At 53.2% G+C, this 24,282-nt stretch overlaps 3 protein-coding genes across 7 annotated transcripts in view; 2 read left to right on the top strand and 1 right to left on the bottom strand.

Annotated features, from left to right (window-relative positions):
• Nucleotides 1–254: 254 nt before the first annotated feature.
• On the bottom strand, nucleotides 255–5,848 carry PSMA7 (proteasome 20S subunit alpha 7). Of its 3 annotated transcripts, none has more exons than XM_081561126.1 (7): nucleotides 5,672–5,848; nucleotides 3,535–3,661; nucleotides 2,755–2,906; nucleotides 2,009–2,131; nucleotides 1,478–1,597; nucleotides 777–839; nucleotides 255–483 (listed from the first exon to the last, which is right to left on the bottom strand). In XM_081561126.1, the coding sequence occupies exons 1-7, from the start codon at nucleotides 5,765–5,767 to the stop codon at nucleotides 391–393; spliced, it is 774 nt and encodes a 257-aa protein (XP_081417252.1). In that variant the 5' UTR covers nucleotides 5,768–5,848; the 3' UTR covers nucleotides 255–390. The 3 variants fall into 3 exon arrangements, with proteins under 3 accessions (XP_081417252.1, XP_081417253.1, XP_081417254.1); XM_081561127.1 differs by having other exon boundaries at nucleotides 2,755–2,879; XM_081561128.1 differs by lacking the exon at nucleotides 3,535–3,661 and having other exon boundaries at nucleotides 2,755–2,904.
• A 359-nt stretch (nucleotides 5,849–6,207) lies between these two features.
• Nucleotides 6,208–24,282, top strand: part of SS18L1 (SS18L1 subunit of BAF chromatin remodeling complex) — a 30,661-nt gene continuing 12,586 nt past the window's right edge. The window contains exons 1-3 of one of the 3 annotated variants that reach the window (XM_081561123.1): nucleotides 6,208–6,332; nucleotides 23,186–23,262; nucleotides 23,765–23,849. In XM_081561123.1, the coding sequence (XP_081417249.1) occupies nucleotides 6,264–6,332; nucleotides 23,186–23,262; nucleotides 23,765–23,849 (231 nt within the window). In that variant the 5' untranslated portion in view covers nucleotides 6,208–6,263. Of the gene's footprint in view, nucleotides 6,333–20,380; nucleotides 20,578–21,177; nucleotides 21,273–23,185; nucleotides 23,263–23,764; nucleotides 23,850–24,282 lie in introns of those variants that run through there. The other 2 variants (XM_081561124.1, XM_081561125.1) reach the window with 2 other exon arrangements.
• LOC145533547 (telomeric repeat-binding factor 2-interacting protein 1-like) lies at nucleotides 20,536–21,138 on the top strand. Its single transcript, XM_081561129.1, has 2 exons — nucleotides 20,536–20,874; nucleotides 21,050–21,138. Exons 1-2 carry the CDS (start codon nucleotides 20,598–20,600, stop codon nucleotides 21,055–21,057), a joined length of 285 nt encoding a protein of 94 aa, XP_081417255.1. The 5' UTR covers nucleotides 20,536–20,597; the 3' UTR covers nucleotides 21,058–21,138.

Here is a 24,282-nt window from a genome sequence, read left to right as displayed (position 1 = left end):
TGTGAGAAGAAACGGTCATCCTGTGTCTAGAACCCTTAAACTGGAGAAACCCCGAGTTGCTGCCTCCATAGCACCTCTTGTCTACTGCCCCGTACAGCCTTTCCACAAATCTCAAGGGAGGGATCCCACTCAATCATCACCTTGTCTTAGAGGCTGGTTGAGGAGGAGTGGAAAGGAATGCTCCAGAGACCCAAAGTGAGCAAGTTCCCCAAAGAGCTATCCATACACCTAAAAGATGCATTCACCTCTGAAAGAAAGGTTAAAAAATAGGCAAATTTATTGTAGGACACTTGGACAGTATGGATAAATGGAATGGAAACGCATATGTATCCTTTTGGAAATCAGCCATGATTTGAATTTAAAAATCATTACAAGCAAAATTTCATTTCATCATGATGCTTTCTTTTGTTTCTTCTTTTCATTTTCTTCTTTTTCTTTTTCAATCTCAGCAACATATTTCTCAATCTCTTCAGGATTTAAAATCTACCAAAGGAACAGTGTATGGTTAGCCACACAAGGTGCCCCCGAACCTAAGTCCCAGATGCCCCCTCTGGCTGCTTCTACAGGAGAGCGAAACCACGTGTGGCTGACCCAGGGGACAAGCTGGAACTAAGGTGTAGATGGTCAATGTGGGAATGCTTTCTTTTCCACTCGTGTGGGGACCCTTGGAAAGAACATTTCTTGGCACTAGAGTGGTTCTGAACGTGCACTGCCCCCTGCCCTGACCACTGGGAACACACCCAAAGAGAAGGACAGCAAACCCAACTTGTGATTACCTTGAGGGGTTGATCTCGCCTCATGACAGCAAGCTCTATGTTTTTGCCACCTGACTGAACCACCTTCGAGGGAAAAAAAGAGCATTAGACACCTCACCCACCTCAACCAGACTTAGTGCCCCGTGAACCTGAACTGCCGCACAAGGGGAGGGGTGGGACACTGCGGTGTCCCAGCTGCACGCTGATGCAGTCCTTTGGGATATCTGCAGTCTTCCTATCTTGGGGCAGCTGGGCTTGGGCAGGCTTGCTGTCCCTCCTCCTGCAGGCAGATGTACTCAGGGCCCTGCCAACTGCTCGCAGCCTGCCCCACCAGCGAGGCCTGACGCCTGGGCCCCAGCCCAGCCTTAATCCCCGTCTGCCTCTTTGGCTTCACCCCCAGCACCTCCAAGGTCTTGACAGTCTAAACCTCACAGCTCCTGTCCATTATTTCCAGTTCTAATTCTGACTCTAGCAATAGCTTGAGCCTCAGAAAGTCTGAACTCTACGCCAACTTAGCCACTTGGTACCCTGACTGCACCAGATTTATAAAGAGCTGACAAAACACCAAAGTGGTGCCTGGTGGTACTATGAGTGCCTGTGCCTCTCCTTATTGCCTATACATTAGGCTGTTCCATCCCACGCTGTCCATTCCCCAGGCCAAGTACCACCACCACCATGGCATGGGTGTCTTTATCTTGCCCAGGTTTCAAACACAAACTTACTTCCAGAAGGGCCTTGATAACCAGCTTAATAGTCAGATCATCTGTTTCAATGGCTTCGTCAGTATAATTCTTCTCCAGGAATTCACGCACTGACTTGGCACCTCGGCCTATAGCATTGGCCTGAAACGGATGTGTGTTACATGGCACAGAATGCAACGATCCAGAGCCAGCCAGTGCCACCCTGCTCCTGGCGTGCTGTGGAGAGGCAGCTGGGACGGGGGAGGCCCTGCCCCATGGCTTCTTTTTGCAAAGGGCTATTTGGAGTTGGTGCTCATGCCCACCAAGACTGGGATTCTAATGAAAGACACGTGGGCATCTTGCGTACGCCACATGTCCTTACACCTCACTGTCCTTTGCTCCCAAACATTAACACTGGACAACTTCCCAGCTTCCGCATCACAGGTGTCATGAGCACACAACATGTGTATGCGTACATCTCTATAGGGTGAGGCCAGCTCAAGGTCCTAACAGCCTCCAAAACTGCTTCTACAGGCAAAACGGCCCCAAGCCCCTTTTTTGTCAGGGACTCACCTTCCAGGCATGGTATGTGCCCGAGGGATCAGTCTGATAGAGTCGGGGGGTGCCATCAAAGTCAAAACCCACAATGAGGGCAGAGATGCCAAATGGCCGGCGCCCGTTGCTCTGCGTGTAGCGCTAGTGGAGAAAGAGACACAGTGACACTGCAGCCTCCACACAGAGGCCACCCAGAACCCACCGCAAATAAAACACACACTGTTCCAAACAGATTTTAACACAAGGATGAAAATAAGCCCACGTTCAGGTTACTTGTAATTCAAGTGAAAAATGAAACAAGCCCATGGTTTTTCAGCATTATTCCTTCCTGTGCTACATTTTCATTCTTAGAAAGACCAGAACTGCATCATGGAACATGGCTGGGGTTCCTTGGAGTTACTTTGACAGCAGACACAATCTGGCTACACACCAGGTTCACAGGTGACTAACATTTCACCAAGAGTTGGGGGTGGGTTTTAGCCCTCTCACAACTGTTTGGTGACTGGTCATTCAGAACAAGACAAAAACTACATCATGTCTCTCTAGAAACACAAATCTGGACTACTCCAGGCCACTAAATAAGAACACCACAAATGCCACTGAAAAGGATAAATGATAGTAAAACTGCAGATGAGGAAGTCGAGGTTAGGACTGTGCCTGTGGAACAAGCACAGTTTCCTGATTTCCCCACAGTGATGTCCCGTGGCAGGACGCTCCAGGATACAGCTCGTCACCAGAGCTGAGCCACAGCAGGCAACACCCACCTGCTTCAGACTGGCAATATAGCGGGTGATGTACTCCACGGTGACCGGGTCCTCCACGGTCAGTCGGTGGCTCTGGCATTCCACCCGGGCCCTGTTGATGACTATTCTTGCATCAGCAGTGAGGCCTGCAAGGATCACAAAGACAATGCCCTCTAAGCCGTGCCGCCTCCGGGCAACTGTCAAGGATGGCGCAGATCACATGCACGGACAGCAGATAACCTTGGGCAGGTTCTAAAACCGGTCCTGATAGGCAGCACCAAGGTTACTGAGAGCCCGACAGTGGAACCAGCAGCCTCTGTGAAATCCTCTGAGAAAGCTGCATGGTTGAGGAGCTATGGGTGCTAGGCTACACACGCACTAGGTCTTTGACAAGTCAATCTCTAGGGGAACTGGAATATTCCGGCGAAAGGAGGAAATGAGTGAAACCACAGAAGTGCAAGAACACTGCACATCCTGAGAGCAGGGCGCTGTCCAGCTCTCCTCACTTCATAGGTACACGGGTAACTGTGCACAGCTGACCTTTCTCCTGACAGCAGCAATGGAGGAGACAGCACAGCCCCTCTCCTTGGAACTGTTTATTCATTTAGCCCCTCTGCTTCAGCCTCCTGGGGAGGATCCAACCCCTGAAACTGCGACCAGCCCTTTTCTTAAAGGCCAAATCTTTCTTTTAAATGATATCGGTTTACTCAATCACATGTCCCCCATAGCCCTTTCACTAGGTTAACCTCCAGAGGGCCGTTCTTCCAGGAGACAGGGACACAGTGCTGGCCCCAGACTCACCGGCGAATGCCATGCAGACATTATCATCCAGAGCACAGATCTTCCGCACTGTCCTTTCATCCTGCAGTTTGGCCACTGACTTCTTCTCCACACCAAGAACAACGATGTCCTTTCCTCGAACACCGACCTTCAATAAATATCAATGGAGCACTTACGAAACTGACCAGAGGTTTTGCCACCAGAGACACAGCACTAAGAGCAGATGTTAACATGGTCCTGTGAACACCCCTGGGGCAGGGCACGCACACCCTGCAAACTGTGGGTCTCGATTCACTTTTAGGAGAGCTAGCCCAGGCATCATCCTCTAGGCACCTAGCCTTGTGCCTTAAAATACTGATATGTAATTTCAGTTAAAGCACAACTAAGGAATAACTGCTATATAATCCGTGTGTTCGTGAACATGTGTCATTTCAACCCAGTGAATCAGAGTCTCTCTAAAGCTTGAGTGTGAGTCCCTAACAGTGAAGTCAGGTGTTCCAGAAGCAGTGTTGCTGTGATTGTACCCAAAATCCTTCCCTCTCGCCTGTGCACTTTTTTTCCTCTTTTTTGATTATACCACCAGGCTCGAAGGATCCTAGTTCCCTGACTAGGGACTGAACCTGAGCCACAGCAATGAAAGCACGGAGTCCTAACTACTGGACCATCAAGAAACTCCCCCTCCTGCACTATGGAAACCAATGTGCACAGCGGTGGAGAAGTGCCTGGTATGGTAACAGGTGAACAACATATCAACTATTACTGGGAGGCCCATGGCTCTCTGCTTATGGCTGACACTATAGCAGAAAAAAAGATGTTTTAAATACATGGGGGAAAAAACCACATTGGCTGCCAGTTAACCCACTCAAAGCACAGCAGACAGAAAGGAGGCAATCACTTGTACAAGCAACTTCTCTCAGTTTGGACAGGGTATCTCAGTCTTGGCCCTACAGGCACCTGGGCCAGCTAATTCTTCAATGTGGGGGGCCAGGTCCGAGCCCTGTTGGATGTTTAGAAGTCTCCAAGTACCGTGCAGAGAAGCACCGGGCGGGCAGCGTTTCAGATTTCAAGGGGCTTTCTCATAAACTGTCTGCAAAGGCCAGGCCCAGAGGCAGCAGTCAGGGCAAGCAGAGGCAGCCACCTGGCTGGCCCACGGTGGAGGGTTGTCAGTTGACACTCCCCCAGTAGTCTTCAAGGTGAGCTGAGGCAGGTCAGAAAGTGGACTTGGGGACTTAATTTCGAGATTCATGAAATAAAAAATACTTCAAAATTCACAGAACCGTGTGTTTTCTCTCTGACTACTCAGGCCTCTGAAACACTAAATGATTAGGAAAAAAAACAAAACAAAACAACCCATCATCCAGTTTGACCGAAAAACAAACTGACAGGTATCTTAAAGACAACAAGTATTACACCTGAAGCAGAGGCCTAAATGACAGACCGCTCAGGTGCGACCGGACCCAGGTCGGGGGCAGGGTCCAAGGTGGGGAGGACTCAGCAGTCGGACCCAGGAGGGAGCCTGCCCGCCGCGCTGGCTGCCCGGGAACTGCAGGGCCGATGCTGACACCGGCCGCCCTTTGTTCTCGAGATTGCCCCAGGCCTGGAGGGCAACTACTTTCTGGGGGCGGGGGACGAGAGGGAGGGGGGAGTCGGCTATCTGGGAGCTGTCCAGACTCCGTCCTCCCCAGCCCCTACTCCCTCAAGGAGCGCCCCGTAACTAGCAAGGGCCGGGCCCTGCCTCTCCAAGCCCCGCGCCCTCGCACCGCACCGCCCCCGGCCCCCCAGGACCGCGCGGGGACCCCGCCAATATGGCGTCAGCGGCAGGCACGCGCTCGGCTCCGAACACGGCGCGGGGAAGCGAAGCCCGCAGGCGGCAAAGCCCCTGTCGAGGCACCAGCAGCCCCGCTCCCCGTACGCGGAAGCCGGCAACCTGAGAGCCGCCCGGCCTGCCCTCGCGACCGCCGCCCGCGGCGCTCCTTTCTCGCCGCGGCGCCCCAGGCCCAGCTTCCGTGTGCGCCCCAGGCCACCAAGCCTCCCTGGGCTCCGAACCACCGCGCGCTCGTCAGCGTGGCTCCCGGGAAAGCGGGTCGGCGAGATTCGACCGGGCCCCACCCAGCCGCCCGGGCCTCTGCCGCCCCCCGCGCCCCGCCTCCCCGCTCACCGCGGTCGAGCCCTTCTTCACGGCCTCCTGCGCGTACTCCACTTGGAAAAGGTGGCCGTCGGGCGAGAAAACGGTGATGGCGCGGTCGTAGCTCATGCCTGCGGGACGACGCGGCCGGGCCCGGGAAAAGCGCACACTCACCGCCGCGCAGCCGGCGATTCACAACGTTGCTGCGCCGGCGCCGCGCGCGCGTGCCCGCCCCCGGCACCCCCGATTACGCTACCCGCGTAAGGCGGCGTCCCGGGGCGTCAGGCGGCGCCGGTCTGACGTGCGCGCGCAATGGGGCGGGACCCGACCGAACCACCGGCGGCCGGGCGCAGGGGGTGGCGCGGCGGCGGCGGGCCGGGCGCGGGGCGTGGAGCGGTCGCCCGGGGGCGCCGTACGGGGCTCCGCCTCGAGCTGAGGCGGCGCACGGGACAGGGGCGCGGCAGGCTTCAGGGCGAAACGGTAGCGGCGGGGCGGACGAGCCCATAACGAGGCGCCCCCCGCGCCCCCCGCCCCCCAGCGACTGCGGAGAATGAGCGCCTCCGGCACCCGATCGCAGCCGGAGAATAAACCCAGATGATCTAGGGCTGATCCCGCGCTCGCTACCATGTCGGTGGCCTTCGCGTCCGCCCGGCCGAGAGGCAAAGGCGAGGTCACGCAGCAAACCATCCAGAAGGTGGGCTAGGGGCCCCGTGTCGGGGCCCGGGAGCCGCGGGGTGCGGGCGGGCGCCCGGCCAGGTCGAGGGTAGCCCGCGGGCGCAGGGCGCGAACAAAGCCGGGGCGCAGGCGACCGCAGCGACCCCGCCGGGGCCCCGCGCGCGCTTGGCCGCCGACGTGCGCCAGCTTGGGCGGGGGCGCGCGGGGGCCGTAAGCTGGGCGCGGGACAGCCCGCGGGGTGGTGTCGGCGGATCCAAGCCGGGAAGGACCCTGGGCCACACCGGATACGGTGGGGACCCGCCACTTTCGGGACCAGGGGTCGCGGGCAGGGGCGCAGCGTGGCGGAACAGACTGCCGAAGGGGTGGTGTCCGAAAGATGCTGCTCGCGGGATGGTATCCTCCGATCCAACCCGGGATCGACTGCGGGCCGCGCGGGCACAGTGGTGACTCACCATCTTTGGGGCCACGGTTCGTGGGCAGGGGTGCAGGGCGGTGGGACCAGGCGCCCACCGAGTGGTGTCCGCCGGCCACCCGCGCGCACAGGGGATCCGCTTCGCTGGCGAAAGCGGTGGCGCTGCTTGGTAGGCGGCCCTGGCCCTTGCGCGCACCTTGACTGGTCGAAGGGCGCACGGGGCGACAGGAATAGGTCCCAGCTGCCGGCCCCTACTGCCCCCTTAAGTGCTGGCACTCCGAGGCACAAAGGGGCGCATCCAGAGGGTGGGACGCAGTTCCAGCAGCCCCGCAGCCCTTCAAGGAGCGCGCTACACCCCGGGGCCGACCTGCTGGCCAAACCTTGCTGCCCTTATTCGCGTGTCAGATTGTCTTTCAGCGTGACACCTGGCCAGCCTCTCACCTAACAGAAACTTGACACATTCGCTTTACAGCCTTGCCCACCTTCTTTAAGCTTGGCCTTGTGGTTTTCTAGAGATAACCTTCCCGTTGGTTTGGGGGCACCTTTAACAAAGCCTTAAGTTGAGAAAAGGAAGATTTCAGTTTTCCTACTGTTTTTCCTTAGAAGATAAGCTCAGAAGGAAGAGGGTGTTAGTCATTCCCACTTGAATTTTCTTGGTGTTTTTGACAGCTATGTTACTTTCTTTTCTAACTTGCGGTCCTCTGCAGTATGCCTTGGTTTCTGTGAGCCTGTTTTTCCCCTGAAGGGATTCACTTTGATGGCCGCAGCCCTTCTTCCTTGATGACGTACGGGGACCTGGTGGACTTGTCCTCAGCCTCTTGACTGTTTGAGACTTTTGTGACTGGTTTTGACAAACGAGGAGCCTCATAAATGCTAAATAGGGAAGAGAGGACTCAAGAAGCAGGAGACATACAGGTTTAAAAGTAGAGCACTCTTATTTGTTTGGTTAACCCTTATGGGGTGCTTACTGGCCTTAGTCTAAGGGCTTTGCAGGTCTCAACTCGTTTAATGTCTCGAGTTACTATCGTCCCCATTTTACAGATCAGGAGACAGGTATAGGGAGGCTGAGTGCCTGCTGGTACGCGGTGGAGCCAGGAGTAACACCTGGACAGCAACTCCAGGGTCTGCCCTGACAGTGACACTCCATGTGAGACTCTTGGTTGGGCAGAGAGTCAAGCATGTGACCCAGATGCACATGTTGGCAGCCCAAGGGGCTCTGAGGACCCTGGTTTTTGGAGCGAAATGTGACGAGTGTAGTCACTGTTCCTGAAGCTGCCTTGGCATCAGCATTCATCCAGTTGTTTGCACTTTGCAAGCCTCTAGGCAGAAGTGTGTGTTTGAGCTCTGCTCCCAAACATCAGATCAGAAAGACCGCATCGCAGGGCAGAAGGTCTGCCTGCTGACCGTTGGAGATAAGTCTTCGGCTTAGGTTATCATCTGATTTGACCTGATAGGGCTAGCAGTCTGTGTAGTCACCTTGGTATTTTGTCAATGTATATATGCAGGGCTCTCTTACTGGCATTCTGAGAGGGCGTCAGAGACGCACGTTCTGCACTCATATGAGCTGTGTCCACGATATGTGCTCATGGTCAGAGCATTGAGAAATAGCCAGGGGTTCCTTGGAAGCCTACTTGGTAGTGAAACAGCAGGAAGTACACTCTTGTCCTTAGAGTGTGTTTGGACAGGAGCTTGCCAGGCAAACTCTACACAACCTTCAAGGCCCCACTGAAATGCCCCTTCTTTGTGCACCCTTGGTAGTCATGTGGTAAGTGCAGCACTTTGACATGTCACTTGGGCTCCCAAGTTTTTGTGTTGCTGACCCGTTCTTGTTGTGTCCCCAGGCTGGCACAGTGTCCAGCACAGTCAGTGCCTAGAATGTGCTGGAGCATCTGTGACCCTGGTTCCATCAGTCAAGCGTTTGGGATGGGCAGTTGTATTCACTTCCCACGGCTGTCATAACAGATTACCACAAACGGGGTCATTTAAAACATCTGCAATTAATTTTCTTAAATTTCCAAGGGCTGGAAATCCAAAGTCATGGTGTTGGCAGTGTTGCTTCCTTTCTAGGGTTCCGAGGCAGGATCTATTCCAGGCTTCTCTCTGAGTTTCTGGCAATTGCTGGTGGTCCTTGGAGCTCCTTGGCCTGTAGATGCATAATCCTGACCTCTGCCTCCATCTTCATCTGGCCCCCTTCCTATGTGTCTATATCCAATCTCCCTCTTCTCATGAGGACACCAGGTGTGGGATTTAAGGTCCCCCCTAATCCTTCCCTGTTGGCTTAGATGGTAAAGAATCCGCCAGCAATGCAGGAGACCTGAGTTCAATCCTGGGTCGGGAAGATCCCCTGGAGAAGGGAATGGCAACCCACTCCAGTATTTTTGCCTGGAGAATCCGATGGACAGAGGAGCCTGATGGACTACAGTCCATGGGGTCACAAAGAGTCAGACGCGACTGAGCAACTAGCACATTAATCCGTGTGACCTCAAATATAAGTTGATTACTTTTCCAAGGCCCTTATTTCCAAATAAGGCCATGGTCCCAGATACTGGGAGTTAGGACTTGACCGGGTAATTTTGAGGGACACAGTTCAACTCCTAAAAGAAGACACATGGAGAAGGGGCGTATCAGACAAGGAGGACCAAAGAGTGGGGATAGGAAGGGTCTCAAAGGTTGAGAGTCACCAGTGGTCCCACCTGTGGTCTGCAGGGAGCAGAGCAGGTGTTGTTCAGTGGCTCAGTCATGTCTGACTCTTTGTGACCCCATGGACTGCAGCATGCCAGACTTCCCTGTCCTTCACCATCTCCCGGAGTCTGCTCAAACTCATGTCTGTTGAGTTGATGATGCCATCCAACCATCTCATCCTCTGTTGCTGCCTTCTCTGCCTGCCTTCAATCTTTCCCGGCATCAAGGTCTTTTCCAATGAGACAGCTGTTCACATCAGGCACCAAAACTGGCGGGGCTGGAAAGGCCAGCCTGATTAGGGGTGCCTCAGTGGTCTTGCTTGCAGTGACCAAGCGTAGTGTGAGGGCAGGTGCAACCCAGGTGAGAACCTTGAGGGACATGACTTGGCCAGAGGGTCTGAGGTGGAGGTGGGCAGTGTCCCCAGGAAAACCCAGTGGCTCTGTACCTGGCCAGCTGACCTATATGCCAGGACCCGCCCTGCACTGCTCTTTTTGGTTGGGAACCCAAGACCATGCTCCGGATGTCACTGGTGGGGTGCCGCTGTCTCTGCAGCCTGTGTGGCTGGGCCGGGGCATGTTGGAGGGACCCTTGACTGCTTTGCCTTGGCCAATGTGTAGGTGCCTCCTTGCTGCTTGGCACATAGTAGTTGCTTAATAAATGTGAGTTTTATCATCACTGTTTATATTGGTTTCCTTAGCTTGTTTCCTCAGCTGAAGAGCGAGGATAGCATCTTGTCCCTCTGCACCCAAGCACCTTGTGTGGGGGAGACAGGCTCCATGGGAGCTCATGGAGGGGTGGGCAGCTGGCATGTTTGCTGACACAGGTCAGGCACAGGAGAGAGACCAGCAGGGTGGCTGCCCGGCCCCAAGGACCTCTGTGCCCAGGGGCAAGGTGGGGGCACAGGGGTAAGGGGTGACCCATTGTGTGGGGGAGTGCCCTGTACTCTCTCAGACCTGAAACTTGCCTTAAAATGTAGGCTAATTCATGGGGGAGGTAGATTGGCCATTTTAAAATTTACAACTGAGAGGGTCTTGAGGACTCAGAGCCTCCTGTGAACTTTGCTATTGATCATCTCAGGCAGTAGTTTCTGAAAGCACTTTCTCCCCAGTGAGCAGAGGCCGGGGAAGGGTCTCCCGGGGTGGGAATGGTAGTGTCCCCTCACTGTGGTCTCTGGGACCAGCCCTGGGTGGGGAGGCAGGGTGCTGCCCCTGCGTGCACTTGTGCCTGCGCTGTGGAGGCTCTGAGTGCAGCCCCTATGGGTGTTCTCAGGGAGGAAACAGCCACCGCCTGGCCTCTGCCCTTCTGCCCTTCTGCCCAGGCACTGGCACTGCCCCAACCCAGGTGTTGTCCTGGGAGCCCCCTGGTGGAGGATGGAAGCCTCTGGATAAAGTATAGGCCCCACCCCCCACCCCTCAGCAAGCCCGCCTCCTCGGGGCTGTGTCTCTCTTCCAGACCCTGGAGGTGGAGGGAGAGGGAGGCAGCCAGGGCCCCTCTGACACTCATTCGCAGGTGTCCCCACTGTGCCCTGCTCATGGCCCCGGCCCTCTGCCCCAGCCCGCTCCCTGGGCCAGTGGGCCCTGTGCTGGGAGTTGGATGACAGCATCCATACAGTCCCTGGGCTTTGAGTAGAAGCCACCCTCCCACACCACCAGTGAGGGGACCTAGCGCTGATGTCCCCAAGTGGCAGGACCTGAGCAACATCGGGCTAGTCTGGACCACCTGATCTGTGGCGGGCACCATGACTGTGTGCCCTGCTGTGTGAACGTTACAGGAGTCAGACGGCCCCAGGGTGAAGGATGCTAGATGTTTGTGCAGCTGAGGCTCCTGAAAGGTGGCCCCAACCGCCTTGGCCAGAACAGCTCCTGAGCAGATGGGTGACTGCACTGGGACTACAGGGCTGGTGGATGGGCAGTGGGCCATGGGGTCAGCAGTGAGAGTGCAGCTATGACAGCTCACAGCCCAGCGCCCCCCGCCCGCACTTCCACCCCCAGGCCTCGGATTCCTTGTTTTAAGGAAGATGACATGGTTGGATCCTTTCAATAGCACTTGTGGTAACACGTGATCACCTGGTACAGGAAAGCGAGCCACGTTGTAAGTAAGTGATGGTCTCAGCCTTTTAATGGTATACTTGACATTGAGTGAAAGCGATGAGTAGATTCTGAAGGACAGGTGATCCCAAATCGCAGGAGTCCGGGTCCTGTGAAGAGGGAAGGGAGCCAGGCTCACAGGGGCGGAGTGGTGGTGACTGAATAATGTGGGGGCCCCACGTCCTTGAAGAGGATGGACGTATGTTTGCAGCCGCGTGCACGTTAACGTGGATCACAACAAACTGTGGAAAATTCTTAAAGAGATGGGAATACCAGACCACCTTACCTGCCTCCTGAGAAATCTGTATGCAGGACAAAAAGCAACAGTTAGAACCGGACATGGAACAACAGACTGGTTCCAAATTGGGAAAGGAATACATCAAGGCTATATATTGTCACCCTGCTTATTTAACTTATATGCAGAGTACATCATGAGAAATGCTGAGCTGGATGAAGTACAAGCTGGAATCAAGATTGCCAGGAGAAATATCAATAACCTCAGATATGCAGATGACACCACCCTTATGGCAGAAAGCGAAGAAGAACTAAAGAGCCTCTTGATGAAAGTGAAAGAGGAGAGTGAAAAAGTTGGCTTAAAGCTCAACGTTCAGAAAACTAGGATCATGGCATCTGGTCCCATCACTTCATGGCAAATAGATGGGGAAACAATGGAAACAGTGACAGACTTTATTTACTTGCACTCCAGAATCACTGTGGACAGTGAAGTCACTGCAGCCAGGAAATAAAAAGATGCTTGCTCCTTGGAAAAAAAGCTATGACAAACCTGGACAGTATATTAAAAAGCAGAGATATCACTTTGCCAATAAAGGTCAGTATAGTCAAAGCTATGGTTTTTCCAGTAGTCATGTATAGATGTGAGAGGTGGACCATAAAGAATGCTGAGCACCGAAGAATTGATGCTTTTGAATTGTAGTCTGGAGAAGACTCTTGGAAGTCCCTTGGACATCAAGGAAATCAGTGCAGTCAATCCTAAAGGATATCAACCCTGAATATTCATTGGAAGGACTGATGCTGAAGGTGAAGCTCCAGTACTTTAGGCACCTGATGTGAAGAGCTGACTCACTGGAAAAGACCCTAATGCTGGGAAAGATAGAAGGCAGGAGAAGAAGGGGATGACAGAGGATAAAATGGTTGGATGTCATAATCAACTCAATAGACATGAGTTTGAGCAAACTCTAGGAGATGGTGAAGGGCAAGAAAGCCTGGCATGCTACAGTCCATGGGGTTGCAAAGAATTTGACACAACTGAGCGACTGAACAACCACAACGATGTTAAGGTGCCTTACCATGTCCTTAGAGTCTGAACACACGTGTCAGACACAGAGGGAGGACCACAGGGCGGGGCCAGACCCTCCCAAGGACACCATAGGAGTAAGGTTTGGGGTTTTTTGAAACCCACACATCCAATTCACAGATTCTCCCATCAGGCAGATGTTTCTTGAAAGGGGTCCTGTCAGCATCCATCAGCAGGGTCTGTGGCCTGGGGGCCCTTAGTTATCCTCCGGGGTGGCGAGTGGCAGCTGCCTGTGTGCTGGCGGGAAGGAGCCTTGATGGATTAGCAAAACGTCTGCCCTGAGAACCGTGGTGGGAGGAGGGTCAGCCACCTGGGGATGCTTACCCAGCTCTCCAGTCATCCCTCCCACAGCTCAGGTGGCTCCCAGAAATTATCTCACATGGAGTTGACCCCACGTGTGGAGGCATGCACTGCGGTCTCTTTTGTAGCCACAGAAGCCCCTGAGTACCATGTGTTTGTTTTGTGGAATTCTCTGGTGCTTAGGAAACGAGGGCGGACCTTTGTGGCTGGTACGGGACAGTCTCTGAGACAGGGATGGTGGAAGACCAGTAGGACGGAAATGTTCCCCGTGTGTGGACAGCGGGGACGGGGAGATGCTTCCAGAACCAGCCGAGGTTGGCTGGAGTGGCAGCCAAGGGTGGGAGGTGGGAGGTGGGAGGTGGGAGGTGGGAGGTGGGAGGCCCACCCTCCCCCTGGACCCACCTGGACTTCAGCACGTCTGTGAATTTCTCCCCATTTCGAGGGCGCAGCGTTTGTTAATTACAAGAACCGGCACAAGGACATTGTGAAGGGTCTTTCTGCCCATTGTGGGGTGACCCAATTCCCCCTCAACAGCAAGTTTCAGGGCCTCCAGGTCCCTCTGTGGCCCCTATTCTAGGGTTCCCTGATGGCTCCAGTCCCTGTACCCCACTCTCTAGTGGGCTCTAGGACCCCTAGTCCCTTCCCTTCCCAAATTTCTGATATCCTCAATCCCTCACCCACCCAGTCAGGACCCTACGTGTGGCGTCAGTGGCCCCGAGCCCGGCCCTGCCTCGTCACCTGTGTCCTCACCACCAGGCAGGCCCATGGGCAGCAGAGTGCCAGGTCGATCATCACCTCCCTCGAAGCCAGGTCCAGTCCGTGGTAAAGCCTGTGGTGGATTGTCACAGAAACAACGGCTGAGTGGGACCACCCCAGCTCTGAGCCCGTGTTCCCGCCCCCACGGCGACCCCGAGCTCTGCTTCATGGTGCTCTGACCGCTGAAACAGCGGCTGGCACAACAGAGGCTTAACGAGACTTGTGCTGTCCAGCTACCCACTGGGGCCTGAGACCACCGGGGTGACCACGTGCCAAGGAGGCCCCACCAGTGCCAGAGCTGAGGCCAGGAGAGACCTGTGGCAGATTGCCCTGACAGCCCAGAATCATGAGAACTAAGAAGCCGCTGTTTTTACCATGGGGCATGGGGACATTTGTGACACGCAGCAGGTAATGGCTGTGCCCTGTGTCCCATGACCTTGGTCCCGTTGGCCTTTGCAATCCATCCAGGCTGCAGTTCAGCAGGTCACCCTCTGCTGGGCACAGGTCTCCCCCTCCCCCAGCTGCTCCATGGTTCTCCGTCTCCACCACATCATCTTCTCCACATTCCTGAAACTTCTGTCTCTGCTTTTGGATGTGCCCTGCTCTTTGCCTGGGCCATCCCTGCCACTCAGGCTGCCCTACCTCCATTTCCACCTGTGTGTTCCTGGTCGGTTTTCCAACCATGGCTCAGATGTCATTGCTGAGTGCTCCTGGATCCCTGCTGTCAAGATCACAGTTGACACACAGCTGCCTTGTGGCACCAAGCAGATGTGTGCCCATGGCCGACTCTCCCTGACTCCGGCCGCCTACTGCCCACTCCATTGCAAGCAAGGGTGGGGTCTGGCCGCCTCCTTGTCATGCTTGCCTGGGTCTAGGACAGGCCTTCAGAGATGGGATCGAGATGGGATCTCGCCATCACTTGGCGGTCATGGCCCTCAATGCTGAGCACCAACTTCTCCAAATGGTGTTGCCATCTTCTCTACTGTCTACCCCAGGATTCTCGCCTCCGGAGGCCCTGGGCCACGCCTGGCACTTGAGTTTCAGCTCTTATACTTCACGAGTCTCCAACTCCTTTCTCTGTGACATCACCTGCCCCATCCCCCAAACCTATGAAAAACCAGGCTTCCCAAGAGGGCAGAGAGCAAGGGGCATGCCCTCTGGTGCAGGAAGACACAGAATCTCCTGTGAGAAAGCTCAGAAGACAGCAATAAATATGTGAAATAGATTGTTAATCCCCCTGTCAGTGTAAGTGTTGTCTATTTTTCAACTTTGTATTAAGGATACACACTTTTTAGATACACACTAGGTAGAGAAAGGGGCTTCCCAGGTGTCACTAGTGGTAAAGAACGCCCCTGCCAGTGCAGGAGATGCCTGAGACAAGTGTTTGATTCCTGGGTCAGGAAAATCCCCCAAAGGAGGAAATGGCAACCCATTCCAATATTCTTGCCTGGAGAATTCCATGGACTGAGAAGCCTGGGGGGCAACAGTCCATGGGGTCACAAAGAGTCAGACACGACTAAAGCAACTTAGCATGCACACACTGGTAGGAAAAAGAATAAGTGAACCCCTGGACCCACCCAGCCCCGGCAGTCCCAGACTCTTTAAAATCACCTTTTACACAACGTTGTAAATCATTTATACCCCAGTATAAAATAAAAAAAACCTTTTTTTAAGTTAAATAAAAATTTAAAAGATCCAAAAAAAAGAAGCTTAAAGATAATAGAATCATCTTTTAAATGGTAACAGTAACAAATTCCTCTCTTAGAAATTTTAATAAACGCTTATAGGAAATAAGAAGGAACTGATTCACAGATAACCACCATGTAGTTGGCAGGATATGAACTGCGCAGGGAGACCCCAATGGATTTCCAGTCCATCAGAAAATATCAGAGCTTCCCTGATAGCTCAGTTGCTAAAGAATCCACCTGCAAGGCAGGAGACCCCAGTTCGATTCCTGGGTGGGGAAGATCTGCTGGAGAAGGGATAGGCTACCCACTCCCTTATTCTTGGGCTTCCCTTGTGGCTCAGCTGGTAAAGAATCCGCCTGCAATTTGGAGACCTGGGTTAGATCCCTGGGTTGGAAAGATTCCCCTGGAGAAGGGAAAGGCTACCCACTCCAGTATTCTGGCCTGGAGAATTCCATGGACTGTATAGTCCATGGGGTCACAAAGAGTCGGACACAACTGAGTGACTTTCACTTTCATAGGAAATAAAATCTCTGTAATCTCCAATCTGGAGTGAGCCAGGGTTTCCCTCTGGTCATTTACTTCTTGTTTTAAGGTTAGATTTTACACTCATCAAAACCACACCTGCACATAAAGAATCAAATCGTGCTGTGGGGCTTGTATAAGAAATTCGGGGTCATTCTTCCACCCCCATGCTGGTTTCCACCTCCCAGCAGCACCACTTGCCCTCACCATTGCTAAACAAGTGGCTGCTTCTTGAATGATTTTAGCTTTAAGCATTGTCTGTTGACTCAGTCCGCTCACAGCCTAGAGGCTGAAAGTCTGAGACCAAGGTGGTGGCAGATTTGGTTCCCGGCGAGGACCTGCCCCTTGGTTTGTGGGCAGCCACCTTCTTGCTGTCTTCATCCCAGAGGGAGCTCTGGTGTTGTCTTCTTCTCACCAGGACAGTGATCTCATGATGGGGGCTCTGCCCCCATGACTTTATCCAAACCTGAACACCTCCCAAAGGTACTCCCTCCAGACGCCATCACATTGGGAGTTAGGGCTTCAACACAGGAGTTTTAGGGGTACAGCAGATATTCAGTCCCTAACATTTGCTCTCACATGAAGATGATGGCAAAGGGGGTCATGGCTCGTTTTCATGCTCCCTCTTCGACCACACACAAGTGCTCCTATTGCCCCAGGATGGCCCCCTGGTTGTTGGCATTAGTTCCATCTCTGGTTGTGATGGTGTAAATATTGTTCCATGCACGATCTTGTGTGTGATCATTTTTCCTGTCCAGTCTTTTTTTTCCCCCTGGAGTTGGCAATCTCACTTTCTTTTAAATGATTTCTCACTACTTTATCCTAGATTTTCTCCCAGTCACGGAAGCCTCAGCTCAGGTAATCTGTCAGGTTCATGATCTCAGTGCTACTCTTCTTGGGCCTCTCTGGGTCTCCCTCCACCATAGTCCCCATTCTTTAGGCCTCTGTGTTGGATGAGGTCTTCCCCTCTTGCCATTCGCTCCCTTGTTTTATGAGACCACATCATTTTGCAGATTCCTGAAAAAAGGTGTGTGGGACGTGAACCTTTAAAATAATTCCCATATTCTCTTTCCCCTGATTTCCCCACGTTAACATGTTGCCTCATTTGCTCTCTCCTCCTTTCTCTGCCCCCCTGCCCTGTGTATAAATATTATTTTTGCCAGAATTGTTTGAGATTTGCAAACTGACTTTTATTCCCAAATGTCCAAGCATCACTTTCCTGAAGACAAAGACATAACCACAGAACACAAATGGGAATGTGGGAGCTGACATGGACAAAGGACTGTTACCTGGTCTGTAGACCTAATTCTAATTCCCCATTTATGTCAAAAATGTGCTTCATAGAAAAAGAAAATCCCAAGTCACGTATATTCAGTTTTCCAGTAAGGAATTCTTTTTCCATCTTCGTTTTTAAAACTTTAACATTTTGAAGATTATGGGTCAGTTGCACTCAATAGGGCTTCTCTGGTGGCTCAGATGGTAAAGAATCCACCTGCAATGCAGAATACCTGGATTTGATTCCTGGGTTGGGAAGATCCCCTGGAGGAGGGAATGGCAACCCATGTCAGTATTCTTGCCTGGAGAATCCTGTGGACAGAGGAGCCTGACGGGCTACAGTCCATGGGGTTGCAAAGAGTTGGATACAAGTAACACAGACATGTTGCACTCAGTTAGAGTGGAAGATGCCTTTTCCTTTTTGTGTTAAGAAAGTATGTTAAGTCTCCCTCGGGATCGGGTTGTTGCTCCCCAGGATATTTTGGGATTGCCTCATTTCTTCTCAGAAATGCCCCTTCAGGATCCAGTTATCTCTGCTGAGAAGACACCCCTCAGGACCAGGTCGTCACTCCTCTAGCAGTCACTGTCAGGATTAGGTCATCACCTCTATAAGTCTCCCAGGCAACTGGTTGTCTCTCTTCAGAAAGTCTCCCTAAGGATCAGGTAATCCGTCTCACAAAGTATACCTCAGGATCAGGTCATTCTTCCTCTGATAGAGTCTCTCAGGACTCATAAGCTCCCTCAGATAATATCCCTCAGGATGTCTTCAATCCTCAGGAAGTCTCCCTTCAGGTGGGCTAATCCCTCCTGAGAGTGTTTCCCTCAGGATTGAGTCACCCTTCTTTTGAAAGACTCCCCATTGGCTCATTTCTCCTCCAAAAGTCTCCCTCAGGGTCAAGTAATTCTCAGAAGGTCTCCCTCTGGATCCAGTCATCCCTCCTCACAAAGTCTCCCACAGGACCGGGTCATTCCTCTTCCAAGTCTCCCTAAGGATCAGATCATCTCTCCTCCAAAGTCTTTCCCAGGATCAGGTAGTCGCTCCACAGAAAGTATTTCAAAGATCAGGTCTTTCTTCCTCAGAATGTCTCTGTCAGAAGTGAGTCATCCTACCTCAGGAAGTCTCTCCCTGGGTCTGATTATTCTCATCAGAAAATCTCCCTCTGGATCAGATCATTCCTCCTCTGAAAGTCTCCCTGAGGATTGGGTCATCCCTCCTGAGATTGTCTCCCTCAGGGTTAGGTCATCCCTCCTCACAAAGTCTCCCTGAGGATCGGGTCATCCCTCCTCCAGAATCTCTCTCAGAGCAGGTCATTCTCTTCAGAAAGTCCCCCTGGGAGTTGGGTAATCCCTTCTCAGAAATCCTTTTCATGGATCAGGCTGCCCCTCCTTAGGGAATCTCTGTCTGATTTGGGGCATTCCCCTTCAGGAAGTCTCCCTTAGGACTGGGCCATCTCCCCTCAGAAGTGTCATCTACCTCAGGATCAGGTCATCCCTCCTCAGAACGTCTCAGTCAGAACTGGGTCATCCACCTTGGGAAGTCTCTCCCAGGGTCTGATTATTCTCCTCAGAAAGTCTCCTTCAGGGATTTCCCAGGTGGTCCAGTGGCTAAGAATCCACCTGCCAATGCAGGAAACATGGGTTTGATCCCTGATCCAGGAAGATGGAGCAGCTAAGCCTGTGAGATGCAACAACAGAAGTCAGCGTCCGTTAAGAAGCCCATTTCTTTGCAACCCCATGGACTGCAATGCATCAGGCTTTCCTGTCCTTCACTATCCCAGAGTTTGTTCAAACTCATGTCCATTGAGCTGGTGTGCCATCTAACCATCTCATCCTCTGCCTCCCTCTTCTTTTGACCTCAGTCTTTCCCAGTATCAGGGTCTTTTCCAATGAGTCAGCTCTTCACATCAAGTGACCAAAGCATTGGAGCTTCAGCTTCAGCATCAGTCTTTCCAATGAATATTCAGGGTTGATTTCCTTTCGGATTGACTGGTTTGATCTCCCTGCTGTCACAGGGACTCTCATGAGTCTTTTCTAGCACCACAGTTAGAAAACATCAGTTCCTTGGCGCTCAGCCTTCTTTATGGTCCAACTCGCACATCCATACATGACTACTGGAAAACCACAGCTTTGACCATACAGACCTTGTCGGCCAAGTGATATCTCTGCTTTTTAATACACTGTCTAGGTTTGTCATAGTTTTCCTTACAAGGAGCAAGTATCTTTTCATTTCATGGCTGCAGTCACCGTGCACAGTGATTTTGGAGCCCAAGAAAATAAAATCTGTCACTGCTGCTACTTTTTCCCCTTCTACTTGCCGTGAAGTGAGATAGTACCTTGTTATTAAAAAATCCTAACAGTGTAACATTTTCTCCTAGTTATGAGAACAAAAATGTTCGTAACAGCTGGTTAACGTCTCATCCTATGGTTTTCCTGTCGTTGCTTAAGTTACACAAACATTGAGCACTTAGCATCCCCCCTTTTCTGAGCAGATAGGAAGGATGCTGAAACGGACTTATGGTTCATGTGAAGCATGTGACCTTGGGAGAGGATTCTCGCCCGGCAACACGAGCCTAGGAGGTAGAGCCCGTGGATCCTCTTAGGGGCGGTTCTGAGAGGGAGAGGACACGGCCTTCTGTGATTGTTTTCCTTTCTTAATCTGGGAAAGGGCAGTTCCCTGTTCGTCAGGCGCTCGCAAGGGGGCAGCTTTTCCCGGTGCCCCGGGCGAGCTATGGCGGAGGCGATGGATTTGGGCAAAGACCCGAATGGACCCACTCATTCCTCGACTCTGTTCGTGAGGGAGGATGGCAGCTCCATGTCCTTTTACGTGCGTCCCAGCCCGGCAAAGCGCCGGCTCTCGACGCTCATCCTGCACGTCGGCGGCACTCTGTCGCGTTCAGGAGCCCGGGGCCGTGCTGTTGGCCCAGCCCGGGGAGGCGCCGAGGCCTCGGGCGAGTTCATCTCCACGCAGTACATTCTAGACTGCGTGGAGCGCAACGAGAAGCTCGAGCTGGAGGCCTACCGTCTGGGCCCGGCTCCGGCAACCGACCAGGCCCCAGAGTCGAAGCCCGGGGTCCAGGATGGGGGCTCCGCGACGGCGGCAGCGGCGGCAGCGGCGGAGGAGCCTGAGCTGCAGTCGCAGGCGGGGCGGATGGTCTTCACGGACGCGGACGACGTGGCCATCTTGACCTACGTGAAGGAACATGCCCGCTCGGCCAGCTCCGTCACAGGTAACGCCTTGTGGAAAGCGATGGAGAAGAGTTCGCTCACCCAGCACTCCTGGCAGTCCATGAAGGACCGCTACCTGAAGCGCCTGCGGGGCCAGGAGCACAAGTACCTGCTAGGGGAGGCCCCCGTGAGCCCCTCCTCGCAGAAACTCAAGAGGAAGGCTGAGCAAGACCCGGAGGCTGCTGATGGCGGGGAACCACAGAATAAGAGAACTCCAGGCTTGCCTGAAGAAGAATTTGAAAAAGAAGAGATCAAGGAGAATGAAGCAGCAGTCAAAAAGATGCTTGTAGAAGCTACCCGTGAGTTTGAGGCGATTGTGGTATGTTAACTAGATATGAACCATTTTTTCCCTCCGTCCGTTCTCCTTTGAAAGTGGTCATCCCATCTGTCCTTTTTATACACCTGAGGCCCAGAAAGGTAAGAGAGTTCAAGATGGAGGAGGAAAACAGAAAGTGGAACTGACCCGAGCTCCAGGTGGATGAGAGTCCTGATTTTGAAATACATATAACAATGTGTGATGATGATCCCCCCACGCCTGAGGAAGACTCAGAAACACAGCCTGATGAGGAAGAAGAAGAAGAAGAAGAAAAAGTTTCTGCACCAGAGGTGGGAGCTGCCATTAAGATCATCCGGCAATTGATGGAAAAGTTTAACTTGGATCTGTCAACAGTTACACAGGCCTTCCTAAAAAATAGTGGTGAGCTGGAGGCTACTTCCTCCTTTTTAGAGTCTGGTCAGAGGGCTGATGGGTATCCCATTTGGTCCCGACAGGATGACTTAGATTTGCAAAAAGATGATGAGGCTACTAGAGATGCATTGGTCAAAAAATTTGGTGCTCAGAATGTAGCTCGGAGGATTGAATTCTGAAAGAAATAATTGTCAAGATAATGGAAAAAAAAGTTGGGCAGATAAGACATTAACATTTTTTTGTGTGACCATTGGACTTCAGAAACTTTTACATTGGAAGTGACACTAATCCTTTGACCAATTTTGTTGTTGTACTGTGAGTCCTAGATTTTGTACCCAAGCAGCGTTGTGTTCAGTTCAGTTGCTCAGTCGTGTCCGACTCCTTGCGACCCCATAGACTGCAGCACGCCATGCAGAGTTGTGTAGGAGGATGGAAATAAAAGAAATGGGATATGTTTCGAGCTGTTCCGGGCAGTATCAGTGTGTTTATGAAAGGAAAACTGAGAACAGAGAGATGGGTTTACATGGTAGTGATCGTTTTCTGGAGCCGAATCCCTGCTATATTGGTGATAGGAGCTAGTCACGAAGTCAAGGAAGGAAAATTAGATAGGTCTTGTGAAAGCATGAATAAAGAGCCTCTTATCTTTTGGCAGAAGCTCCTCTAGATTGTGATAGATTCCAAATCAAGAATCTAGAAATATGGAAAGATTTAATTACAAGGCCTTGAACATGGACTGTCCCAAACTCTTGTATCCTTCAGTGAGCTCTGGTTCCTGGGCTGCTTTGAAAACTCCATGTTTCTTTTGCCAGCTTAATATTTGGGAACCCTGTTCCTTGCCTGTTCTTTTCTTCGAGTCTGTGTCAGTGAAGTCTCTAGCATGGGTTTCTTTACCTGTCGTCTAGTTTTGTTTCAGACACACACTATAAGAGAGTCTCAAGAAAAGTCTTACTTATTTACTAGTAATGTGTTTTCACTTATTGAGGATAGTTTTGTGCTAAGAATTGTGTTAGATTTAAAAATTAGAGGATTAATTCCTCTCTATTGTGTTGATTTCATTGTTGAAAATAAATAGAACTTTGTATTTGAGTCTCCAAAAAAAAAAAAAAAAAAAATCTGGGAAAGGCTTCCTGGGCAGATGGCCAGGATGCCCAGTCCCTGTGGGTCTAATAGCCTGCCTGCGCTGGGCTCCGCAGGCAGCCCCGGCCCACAGCGCCCCCTTGTGGCTCCCCGTCTTGGGCCTGCTCCTCTGCTGGCGTGGGAATGGCGGAATTTGGGGCATCATCTCCAGGGTGGAGAAAACACAGCCTGGCAGAGAGAAGGAGGTTGTAACTAAAAAAACCAAGACCAAAGCCTCAAGGGCTGTGGGGAGGGGGAGGCCCTCGGTGCTTGGGTCCCTCATCTCCGCCCCATGTCCTGATGGGAAGTGTCCACGTGGGGCCTCCTGGACAGACTCTGGGAGTCCCTCCCATGCTCCCACGTGGTGACCTTTTCTGCAGCCTCTGTCGCCTCCTGGTCTTCAGGGCTACCCCAGGTGCTGTCCCCAAGTGGCCATTCTGGAGAATGCCTCCCCTAGGTGTCCCCACCACATGGCCATTTCTTGCGGGTCTCATGTTCTCCAGATGCCAACCCACCCTCAAGGACCCTGGAAAACAGGTCCTGCAGGCTGTGGGTTTTCCACTGCAGAGTGAGAACCTGGGACCTGTCTGGGTGGGGCTGGGGGTGATGGACCCTGGCCCTGCAGGGCTGGGGGCTTGGCCCAGGGATGTGGAAAGTGCTGGGCCCTGCTGGCTGGGGCTGTGAGGGGGCAGCTCTGCTAATGGCACCGCTGGGCCTCATGAGCTGTGGGATGGTGCCCTCAAGCCCCCTCAAAGACCACCCGAGAACACACCATGTTCCCGCGCTCACGTTTGCTTCTCCTTCAGATGCTGGACGAGAACCACCACCTGATCCAGTGCATCCTGGACTATCAGAGCAAGGGCAAGACGGCTGAGTGCACCCAGTGAGTGGCCGTGCTGCCCACACCCCTCCCAGCCACCTCTGGGGCTCGGTGGCCTGAGCAAGTGGGGCCTTGGGGTCAGCTAAGCTGCTGAGTCGGCTCCCCCTGGGTGGCTCCCCACAGTGAGGTGGGCGGGTTTGGAGGGAAATGCGAGTGTAGGGGAAAGGGGACCGCTGTGGGGCCCAGGGCTGGGGGCGGAGTGGGCTCACGAGCTGCTGTCATAGATGTTGTTGCCTCTTCAAGGGCTAGGGTATCAAGTGAGCCCAGTGCCAGGGTCCACTGAGGAGGCTCAGCCCCTCCTGTGTCTCCCTGGCCCCCACCTCCCTCTGACCCACCCCCACCTCCATCCTCTGAACAGACTCAGCGGTATCAGGTCAGGGTATCCCTCCCCACCTCTGGCCCTTTCTGGATTTCAGAGCACTGTGCCACCTGCCTGTTCCCCCACCCCAGGGCTTGGCTGCAGGGCTGGGCAGGCTCCTCCCCTCACCTACGCCCCCGCCTGCAGGTACCAGCAGATCCTGCACCGGAACCTGGTCTACCTGGCCACGATCGCAGACTCCAACCAGAACATGCAGTCCTTGCTGCCCGCCGTGAGTGCCCACCAAGGCGGGGGAGGGCGGGGGGGAAGGTATAGACACCATTGGTCCAAAGCTGCGGGGCTGCTGTCTGGTTCAGATCTAGGAGATGAGGGTGCCCAGGTGGGTGGGGGGTCACTTGGAAGCTCCATCTTCAGTCCTGTGATCAGAGGTGGGCCTGGTGGTCGAGGAGGAGCGGGGTATCTGGCAGCCTGATACTGTAGCACAGGACAGGCTGTGCAAGGGCTCAGGGCTACCAGGGACAGAGACCCTGGCCAGCTGAGACCAAGGCCGGTGGAAAGGGGTGTGGAGAAGGTGAGGTGGACACAGCTGGAGCTGGTGAAGCAACTCCCTGAGTCCCAGGAAAGGGGGACCTAGCTTTGAACCTCCAAGTGTGTGTTCATAAGTTCAGGGAACACTTGGAGTAGCATTTCTGTCTTGGCCTGAG

The sequence above is a fragment of the Giraffa tippelskirchi genome, chromosome 13 (assembly GCF_054371585.1).
Source record: "Giraffa tippelskirchi isolate mGirTip1 chromosome 13, T2T-mGirTip1v1.2.pri, whole genome shotgun sequence".
NCBI classification, from domain to species: Eukaryota; Metazoa; Chordata; class Mammalia; order Artiodactyla; family Giraffidae; genus Giraffa; species Giraffa tippelskirchi.
Note: the sequence above shows the minus strand (reverse complement) of the source record. Positions and strands in the feature narration are given on the sequence as shown.